The sequence below is a fragment of the Podarcis liolepis genome (genome assembly GCF_965112155.1).
Source record: "Podarcis liolepis genome assembly, chromosome: 3".
Lineage (NCBI taxonomy): Eukaryota > Metazoa > Chordata > Lepidosauria > Squamata > Lacertidae > Podarcis > Podarcis liolepis.
Genome location: NC_139557.1, coordinates 67302632 through 67313695, shown reverse-complemented (window position 1 = coordinate 67313695; position 11064 = coordinate 67302632). Strand labels below are relative to the sequence as shown.

General features: G+C 41.0%; 1 protein-coding gene across 1 annotated transcript; it reads left to right on the top strand.

Moving 5' to 3' along the window:
* The first annotated feature begins 544 nt into the window (after positions 1-544).
* On the top strand, positions 545-9957 carry NUP43 (nucleoporin 43). Its single transcript, XM_083496584.1, has 8 exons — positions 545-732; positions 1662-1784; positions 1993-2070; positions 4178-4346; positions 5714-5849; positions 5974-6125; positions 7009-7131; positions 8987-9957. The coding sequence occupies exons 1-8, from the start codon at positions 613-615 to the stop codon at positions 9202-9204; spliced, it is 1119 nt and encodes a 372-aa protein (XP_083352710.1). The 5' UTR covers positions 545-612; the 3' UTR covers positions 9205-9957.
* The last annotated feature ends 1107 nt before the right edge of the window (positions 9958-11064 follow it).

The window sequence follows — 11064 nt, the reverse complement described above, 5'->3', positions numbered from 1 at the left end:
CTGAGCACTTGGAGTGAAAAGAAAGTAATTTAAAACAACTTGTTGAGACATTTTATTCGAAATCTGCAAGACAGAACCAGTTGATGATGACAGGTGGGTGTCCTGCCCCTGTCTTAACATAAATCCTGGCAACGCCCATAGTAGCACATAATGGGATGGTGGCCAAGAAGGATGACAGGAAGCCAAGCCTTCCCTCGTGCCATTAGGTCCCTCGTCTTTATTAGGGTGCTCAGTATTGACATATATTACGAGATGTGGGGCATCACCATCACGTCCTGAGAGAAACCGACGTGGAAGGAACGTCTGGAGATGCTTTACATCCCACCTCAGGTCCTCAGCGTTTCCTGCAATTCTAGCTACGTATTAAAAAACGAAAGGAAAAGCCAAAGGTAGAGCATCCCGCGTTACTCCCCCCCCCCCCAGTAATCTCGGGAGCCTAACGCCTCCTAGAGAGTAGATAGGTACTCCTCCTAGAGAGAGAGAGCAGAGCAGTCCTGGCAGGCTTTTGTCCCGCTTCCTTCGCCGTCTCCCGTGACGTGTGTCAGCCAATCAAGAGGGCGCATTTGAAAGTCAGCGGAGGTAAGAGACGCGGCAGGTTCTCCCCGCTTAAGCATGGAGGATGTGGCCGCCAAGTACGTGTCCCAGAAAGTTAGTAAGGCCCGCTGGCGGCCCGTGTCTGCCGCTGCCCTGCAACCTCCCGAGGTCTTCGCTACCGGCTCGTGGGATAACGAGGTAACGCGGTTTTCCACCCCGTCACCCCTTTCCACCCCGCCCCTCTCTCCTGTGGCCTCGGTGAGCTGCCTTGGAAAGGGGGGCGCAGCACTCTCCCCCGCCCCCGTCTTCGGTGCTTTCCGTTCCTACGTGCACGTTTTCCGTGTCTGAATCTTGGGGGTGGAGCTGTATTCGCTTAGACTCAGAGGTCCGTCGAAGCCCCAGACCCCATATTTTTTCTTTAGTTTATTCAACTTGTAGTAGTAGTTACGATTTAACTGGGCAGTTTTTGTGTTTTGTGTGATTTTGCCTGTTCTTATTTAACTGTTGAGCTCCCCGAGCCAGTGAGAATGTTAGGATAATAATAAAAATTAATAATAATAATAATAATTTATACCCCGCCCATCTGGCTGGGTTTCCCTAGAAAATGAACTCTTCCCCCCCTTCCCCTCTTTTTTTTTTTTAATAAAAAATGAACGATTAAAACAACTACTAGCCATTTGTTATTAAGGTGTGAGGTGGCTTAGAAATAACTGGCATATACTAATAATCATTTCATTCTGTGTTGGAAGTGTAATTTAATAGCTTTCTCTCTGTTTGCTCCCTCTCCTCACTAATGCAATAAGGTAGATTATGTGATCACTGAAAGCTTTTGTACAAAATTATAGAAACCCGGTAAGCTGTTATTGACAGATCACTAGGTACTACGTGTGTAAAAAAGAAAATCCAGCAGTTTTGTGTTTCCATTCTTTTTACCTCTATGTGGTGTGCACAATATATAGTGTTTTGTATCTACCTTTTAACTCCATATATTTGTTGATGATACTATGGTATTTGGGACGCTTTTTTAGCTTGGCAAGAAAAATGAAAGTGTAGCTGAAGTAGGTTGCTATCCAAGTTTGGTTTTTCTTATACTGGTACAAGAGCTTGCTTTTCTTGTAATCCTACAGGAAAATAAAATTTCAATATGGTCTGTTGGAGACTTTGGAAGTTTGACCCCAAATGGAGAATACCATGGAGAACCACATCTGCTATGTGATATTGAACACAGTGGTGATGTTATGGATATGGAGGTAAAAGTGCTATAAAAATAGCTCTTAATGACATTTAATTTCCATGTTAAGAAAGTTTAAGGTGTTGCAGTTATACCAGTAAGAAAGGGAGTTCCTAACCTCTACAGTTGGGGAAATTAAATATGGGACACTGATACAATTTGCTTACCAAATCTTGTGTAAATACAGATTTGTGTGTTAACATGTTTGAGGATTTCTTCTCCCTTAGTTTTTGGATCAGGAGAGAATTGTGACTGCTTCATCCACTGGAAGTGTGACCATATTCAGACATCATCAAAATAATCAGGTAAATAGTATTCGCTTTCAGCTACTATGACAGTTGCTCTGCATGTCTAAAATAAACAAGTGTGAAGCTGTTAAATATAAATGACAGCTAAAAAACTCTAATAGAAGTGGTTAGTTCTTTCTCTTGCACTTAGTTGACTAAAGTGTAATTGTGTGGTCCCTAGGCAGCTCTAGGAACATTATGAGAACTATACCCATACAACTCGTCAGGTTTGTGTTGATGTATATTAGCTGAGTATACATTAATGTTGACAAAACCTTCATTGTGGAATAGTCTGCAGTTCTAATCACTAATCATAGTGAGACGTGCTTCTGAGTACTACTGCATATGATAGTGCTGTTAATATAAAGCTCAATATACAAAAGAAAACAGTGAAACATTTCTACTTCTTTAGAACACTTATAATGTAGTCCTATATTAGATGGGGTCCCCCCCATTGTGTCTGGGACTTCATCAAAGGCTACACTGCATCTATCAGCAGTTATGGAACTGTAGAAGCAAGGGCCAGTCTCTGTCACTGGCCAGAAGAATAAGGGGCACTGGGTACTTGTGTATTTTTAATGCGTTATAAGCTGTCTCAGAGATTATTTGACCTAAAGGTAGTGTATAAATAAACAATGGGTGGGATTCAGCTAAGTCATTAAATGACATGCAATGGGACCTTCCCTCCCTCCTGCACACCCCCCAAATCTGTTCTGGTGGGTTGGAATTCCTGGAACGTATTTAGGAGGTGTGCAGGCAGAAGAAACTGGAAACCCGTTTGCATGAGCGAACCTCACTCATACCCCACCTAGCACTATGTTGAATTCCATCCATAATTATTTGCCCTTGTCCTTGAACGTCTGCTGATAACCTACCATTTGATTTGCTGTGTGTAATCAGTCTTTCAGATTAAATGTAAAACCATTCCTGCAGAATGGTTTGATGGGATATGTCTGGCAATCTGATTTCCTTGGAGTTGGTTACTCATGATAAATAACTGCAAGGCACTGACCTGAAATGTTGTAGATCAGGGTGGGGAACCTTTTTCAACCCAGGGGCTGCATTCCCTCATAGCCAGCTTTCTGAGGCCACATGCCAATGGGTTCAGAATGAAAGTAAGTGTGACCAGAGTGGATAGGGCCAGAGCTGATGCTGTGGCCAACACAAATAAATTTGCTGATGCTGTCTCACAGCATACACATATTCATTCTCTCCTGCCTTCTTGCTGCACTGAGGCTTTGAAAAACAGTAGGTTTTTTGGAAGCTATCTGTGACATGCTAATTGTGAGTGTGTACACACCGACCCAATTTGCTTGTTGTGTTAACAATAAGAAATGGTTTGCCCTGAACATAGAGATTATGTCTGTTTTGCTCTTCCCCTCGAAGAAGCAACATTCCACCACCCCTGGTTTAGCATCATGTCTTTTTCTCCAGAAAAATACACGATTAAGTCAAGAACTAACCTTAACTTGACATTGTGGTTTGGAGTGAAACAAACCACGATTGCCAATTTGGATGTAACACTAAGTTAGGGATTGTGATTTGTAGCTCCTGACTGTGTTAGAAAGGAAGTGAAGTGAGAGCCATCTGCACATCTGTGGTAAACCATTAATTAAGGTTTTCATGATGCTGCCCATCCAACATATTCTCGTTACCAGGAAAGGTGGAAACAGAATACCTCTGTGTCGCTTCCTTGAAACCTGGACATGTCACTCATGCATTTGTACTTCAAACATTTAAAAAATCCTTTGGAAGATGTGGGGTGTATAGGAGCACACAGAAATATAGTCTGTGTCTGCTTGCAAAACTGAAGATATATTTACTGGCAATTTATATAATACATAGATTGTTATCTTGACTTTTGAAACTTTAGTAGCTAACTTATGTAGTTGTTACTTCTGTAGCATTTTTCATTGTACCATTTTATTTACAATTCGCATTTATGCAGTCTTACTGCACTCTGTAAATTGGTTTAGCCTAAGTGGTAATTTGTATAAAGCTACCCAAAAACCTTTTATATCTGATGGAGTTTTGAACTTGAATGTGTGCATCGCAGCTCTAATCAGATACTGTACTAACTTTTTCCACATAGGGTGGCTGTTTAATCCTCTCTTTTGTCTTTTAGACTCTGTCTTTAAACCAGAAATGGAAAAATGCACATTACTATGATGCATCTGGTGGCAGTGCATCATGCACTGGGATCATATGCAACAGCCCTGAAATTTTTACGGTTGGTGAAGATGGTAGGATAAATGTGTTTGAAGTTGACCATAAGGAAGCTAAACGTATTATAGGTAAGTAATTTGAGCTCAAGTCCTAAATATTTGTGCAACATATTGTTGTAAACCTTCCTGCTCACCTTTTGCTAGCTCAGGATAAAAATGAATCAATTGTCTGGGGAGTCCTTGGAAGATCCATGAGTGCCATTTTTATCTTAACTTAATCATAATTGTAGGGAACAAGAATATTAAGTACACTTTTAGAACAAAGTATATACAACTATGAAATACTGGAATGTGATTTACACTGATACTGTACATTGATGGGCATGTGCAGCATTGCTTACCTTACCCTATAAACCACCAGTTCATTGAGGCTCAGGAAGACATTAAATTTTGGATGGTGCCCTTTGTCATCTGCCTTAATCTACATGCCAAGGTGTTTTGAATGTTTTTAAGCAGATGAGATAAACATTTTCCAAACTGACAGCTCTCCTGTTTGAACCGAAGTATAGCTTATGCTTTGCTATATGTTAGTACTGCTATTAGTTGTTAAAACTCCTTCTGCACACATCCAATTTCCATAGGAATGGTATACTCTGCTGCAATGCCTGTAGTTTGCTTTCTCATTAAAAGCATTCTCTAATAAAATTATTAGGTTTTTTTAGAGCAAAGAATATTCTCAGGGACCTACAGACAGACACGTTCTGCTATGGTTTTCATAAGAACTCATATGCAAATGCAGCAAAGCTTCAACAGTAAGATCTTAACGAATATGGTTAAAAAAGTGCTTTTGTAGTAATGGTTAGAAAAGTGAACAAGAAACAATAGCTTCAGCAAAATGGAAGCTGTAGACCAAAACTGTTTAGCCATTTAACAAAATCTGAAATTGCTACTGGTTTCTTAACCAAGGTATTGAGATATTTAATGATGAAATAGTGGCATAGCAAACCAGTCAGCAGTTCTCAGGGAGGCAACACTCTTCTCTCATACACCAATGAAGTTATTCTGGTGTTGATCGTTTGTGAAGACACTGATAAGGGCCATGTACACTTTAAAATATTTGACCTTTACTTTCATGAAGTTTCTAATTGGATTCTTTGCACTTTAATAAGCATTGTATAAAAATTCCCGTCTCACTTGGTAGACAGAAGTGTGAGCAATATATCAGAAACAGTAATATAGAATTCTGTGGGAATTACTCCCAGGTAAATGGCTATAGGATTACAATCCTAGTATACCCTTAATGAGAAGGTATATTAGTATATCCAACTAGTAGTTTACATGCCAGAAAATTCTAATCTCCTGGGTAAATCCTACAGTTACTTCTTAGAAACAGTTGTTCACTCTGCTTTTCTGATATATAAACAAACAATGCTTGCTAAGAGTGATACAATTTTAGATGATATGAACTTTTTTCTTTTTTTTCTAATTTCCTGTAGATAATGCTGACAGCAGTACACTCCATGCAGTTACTCAACTTCGCACAACAGAGATCCTGACAGTCAATTCCATTGGTCAGCTAAAAGTATGGGATTTCAGACAGCAAGGAAATGAGCCTTCACAGATATTTTCATTGTAAGTATGTACTCTCGGATAAGGAATGCTGTTAAAGCCAAGCACTATAGCTAAATGTCATTTGCTTCCTGGATTACAGCCTGTTTGATTCCCCATTGAAATGTGTGTTCCTCTTGCCTTGCAGGACAGGGGAAAGAGTTCCACTGCACTGTGTGGATAGGCACCCTAGTCAGCAGCACATTGTAGCCACAGGTAGCCAAGATGGAATGTTGAGTATTTGGGATGTAAGACAAGGCGGCATGCCAGTTTCCTTGCTAAATGCTCATGACGCAGAATGTAAGTACCGAAACAAACAGGCGTAATTCTTGCGCCTGTCCTAATGTCAACAACTAGAGGTACAAGCCTTCCACACATGAGTACAGTACTTGGGCGAGGCAGGATTTCCATAGAGCTCAATAGACCCTTGTATCTCTCCTCCTTGGCATATACATGGGTATATCTTTGGGAGGTCTGTACAACCTCCAGTTATTCAAATGGTTGTGGTGTGTCCATATATACGAGCTATGAGGTAAAAGAGAAATGGCTCTAAGCCAGCCTTTCTTAACATTGTGCCCCCAGATTCATAGGGTACTGTAATAGAATTGTAGCATTGCAAGGGACCCCTAGGAGCATGTGTGTGTCTTCATATCAGGGAATTAGCCCTTCCAGAACATGAATGAATAAGAGAATTTATTACAAAATTCTTAAATAGAACCTATTCCCAGTACAGTCACCCTCTGTTCTGCTGGGAGACAGGAGGGTTAGCACAGAAACTATGACACATTTTACAAAATATACAAGAGCGTAGCAACTGTAACTTGGGAACATAGTCTAGGCAGTGGAATGCCCTCATAAGGTGCTCAAGAGGGAACAATAGAGATTTCACTGTATTTTCTCAATAAAATTTCATTTCAGGAAAAGCTACAATCACACCCCATGTGAGGGTTCTGTTCCAGAGGCAGTGTGCATACTCAAAATCATTTCGTAGTTCATAGAAAAAATATATGTATGAGTCTACTTTGTAAAAATTCAAGCTTCTGTTCTACTTAGGTTCACTGCATTAGACTCAACCTCTAATAATAGTCTATTATTGTAAAATGTTACACACCTTCATGCTATATAGTATCTTTATTATGTCCAGATTAGTGTATATTGCAATAAAATTTGTTTACTTCTTCAGTATGGGAAGTCCACTTTCATCCCTCCAATCCTGATCATCTGTTCACTTGTTCAGAAGATGGAGCTCTGTGGCACTGGGATGTTTCCACTGATGTGTCTGAAAGAAAATCATTCCTTCATACAGGTAAATTTCCTATTTTTGAGAAACTTGAAGGAGCTTATCTTCTGTCAGTAGACATGGGAGTGAGTGTAAAGGAAAAGCATGGGACAACATGGGCTTATCAAGTATAGATGTTACTACATTTTTGTGTCTGCTCATCTTCAGAGAGTTCTGTTGCGATATTCAGTTTGGCATTTTCTGTTTATTTCTAATATGCTGTGTCTCTAGCCAAATTAAGATAGAGCAGTAAAACTTGGCACAATCTACATTTCAAGTTCGTAAACTGGCCTAATGTTTCTCTGCTATCCCATCTGTGGTTAATGTGAGGAGGGAGGAAATATATACATATACTAGAAATCTCAAAGGGATTCTGTGGTGAAAGCAGTACAGTATCTGGTGCCAATTTTCCAAGTTGGTGTGGTAATGTGGTATGTTTACAATCACTCTGTTTGGGGAATGAAACTTTCAGCAGTGACTTACTGCTTTGATAAAGGAAGTGAAAGGTTGGTAGTGCTTGAAGGAAACACACAAATGTAGAAAAGGAGGTGCTAGAATGAAAGGCTCAAATTTTGAAAGTTGGGTGGAAGAGATCCCCTTGAAATCAAGTGGTTGAAGGCTAGGCCATGAATTTTAAAAACAGAGATGAGCCAGGGGAAGAGAAGGAAATAATGTGTTGCATTATGTAGCATAACACGTGTATCACCTGAAGAACAGTGGTTTTGCCCATGCTGCTGCTACTCTGTTATTTATAGGCAGCCCTTTGGTAAAAGACTCCAAGAGAACCATACAACTCAAATAGTTAAACACTATAGAAAATATAATTTCTAATAATAAAACCCATAAAAAACATAAAATTCAGCAGTCATAACAACTTAAAACCATCTACAAAGTATGTTGAAACATATTGGCAATGAAGTCTTTGCCTGACACCAAACAGAAATTAAGGTAGACACTAGGGAAGTTTCCCTGGGAGAGCATTTAATATAAGAGACACTGTGACAGAGAAAATCCTCTTCCCATTATCACTTGCCTAACTTCAGGGCAACTTGCCTAACTTGTCAAGGGGATATGGACAAGACCTGAAGAATGAAGCGTTCATGTTTTGGAAGGCAGTCCTTCAGATTGCCAAGCCCCAAACCATTTAGGACTTCATAGGTAATGAATAGGGTGGTCTGGTAACCTGTATACTGAACTTTGACTGTATACTGTCTTTGAAAACTGTTTGGAAACTGCAGTTGGTATAAAATACAGCCGATAGCCTACTAACTGGAGCTGGCTCTAGGGACCATGTCTCACTCTTGTACTAGGCTCTCATAAGTTGAAAAGGCAAAGGTAAAAAAGGTAAAGGATCCTGGATGGTGAAGTCCAGTCAAAGGCGACTATGGGGTTGTGGTACTTATCTCGCCTTCAGGCTGAGGGAGCCAGTGTTTGTCTACAGACAGCTTTCTGGGTCATGTGGCCAGCATGACTAAACCGCTTCTGGTGCAACGGAACACTGTGACATAAACCAGAGCGCACAGAAACGCCATTTACCTTCCCACCACAGTGGTACCTATTTATCTATTTGCACTGGTGTGCTTTCGAACTGCTAGGTTGGCAGGAGCTGGGACAGAGCTCACCCCGTAGTGGAATTCGAACCGCCGACTTTCTGATGGGCAAGCTCAAAAGGCTCAGTGGTTTAGACCATAGCACCACCCCATCCCTAAGTTGAGAAGGAAAGAGGTGTAGGCTATATTTCTGGGATGTTAGCAGCAAAGCCAAATACTTAAACTGTTAGCAACATGAAAAACGGTTAGTCATCACATTTGCTATGGAGAACAATGACTTTCTAATTTCTGCATTTAAGTTAAAAATTAACTCATTTTGTGTTTTATTTTAGGTGGGAGAAGTACTACTACATATCTGCCTCACAGTGCAGTTAATCAATCTGTAACAAGTGCCTGGCTGAGCAATGATCCCACTAAAGACCGCATGGAGATCACAAATTTAGTTTCAAATCCAACATTATCTGTGAATAGTTTAGATGTTTTAGGATCATGTCTTGTATATGGAACTGATGCAGAATCTATTTATGTTAAAAAAAACCTATTTGCATAATTTTATCTCCACCAAAGCTGATTTTGAACTTGTAAATGCTGAAATACATACATTTTCTAGTCATAAACTAGGGGAATAATTTGTAATGGCAGATAAACTACAATTCACATTGCAGCCTCGATTCTTTAACCATGCTACATAAAAGAAAAATAATTGCCATTTCTTTCTAGTTCATGGGTTACCAACTCCTCTTTGCAGTAAGCTACCTAAAGCTCAAAAATTTAAAAGGATAGTTCAGCCACTTTTACAGTTCTTCAGCAATCATGAAGAGTATAATTAATGCTTAGGTTACTGATAGTGGCAGTAGGTTAATTTCTGAACAAATGTTTGTTTTGGGGAGACTTATGTTGCATTTGTATGTACCAATTAGGTTACAATACTTCTAATCGAAGCTGAAAAAATATAAATCTTGGCAAAAGAAAACGGAAACAGTAGACTGTTAAAATGCTTCAAAATTTTAATAGTAAGCCATGAAATGGTTTTAAATAGTGACACTGCATACCTCCAACACTGTATCTGACAATAAGATCAATCTTTGGCCTGTCATACAAATTCCATTTAGATTAGCACTGTTACTCTGAATTTTTACTTGGAAGTAAGTCCCACTGATTTCAGGAAGACTTTTTCCCAGTTAAGTGTGCTAAGGTTCAACAGCCTTATCAATTTAAGAAACACAACTGTTTGTAAAATTGTTAAGAAATCACTGACTGCATGTATCATTTATGAGAAAACTTTATTAAGCTGTCAATAGAAGTTGGTTTTCTTTTTCCTACACTCGAGTGCTTAAACAATTATTATAGAACTTGAACATATTTATTGAATAATAAAGCTGTCTTTGATAGCTGTAAGCAGGGCTGCCAGGAGAAGGGTCTATGATAAGGTTACCAGATTTTTTTCAATGAATCCGGGGACATTTTTCAACTTCCTACTAAATACCGTAGATGGATTTTGTCAGGGGACCGATTTGTAAATCTGTGGACGTCTGGTAACCTTAGTCTATGGGTCAAAGTGAGCTTTTTAAACCAAAAGTGAATAGTTTGTTCCAGCCCTCCTCCAGGTGTATAGGACCAAGGGCTGTTTGGGGTAGGTGGGTAGGAAGGCACTGATGCACTCCAAAGAAGGCTGTCCTGTTACAGAAACCACGTGAAGGCCATAGTTTTACCTCCACAATAAGTCTTCAGTTAGGGTTTGGCTAAACAGCCCTATGCCACTTGTGAGTTGTGGCCTGATCCAAGGTGGGCCACAACAGGAGCACTACCACCATGCAAATGCACGGTAAAAGATTAAGGAATGTGTCCCCTACTTTGGGTGAAGAGTGGGTCCTGGGTCTGAGAACTGTTTCCCTGAAGAATGGGGGGTAGGCTAAGCCGAAGGAATCAGAATGCCTTAGCCTGGTTCTGTCCTCTACTTAGCCCACCCAATGGGCCAATCCGCACCCCCCGACAGCCAGAGCAGGCGAGCGAGAAGCGACCCATGAGACTGCAGCTGTTCCTTGCAGCCACCTACTGCTCGCCGGCAACCGAGCAACGAAACTAGTTGCAAGAAACTGCTGCCGCAGCCATCTCTCACTCTCTCAGCGGCACGCTCATATCATTGCCCAGGCCCTACTGTTTGGCCCGCTTGCTCGCCCGCCTGAGCAGCCGCTTGCGCTGCGTGCTCCTCCCGGGCAGAAGCAAGCGGAGGCTGCTGCTGCTCGTTGGCACTGCCAGCTCCTCCGCCTCCCTTCGGTGAGAGGGAGCTCACAGGCGCTGCGAGACAGGCACGCACCTGCTTTCTCCCCACTGCTCGCCTGGCCCGGCTTCCCTCGCCAGTTGCATCACCCGCACCCCCCCCCCAGAAGGCGGAGGCTCCTGACTCCTC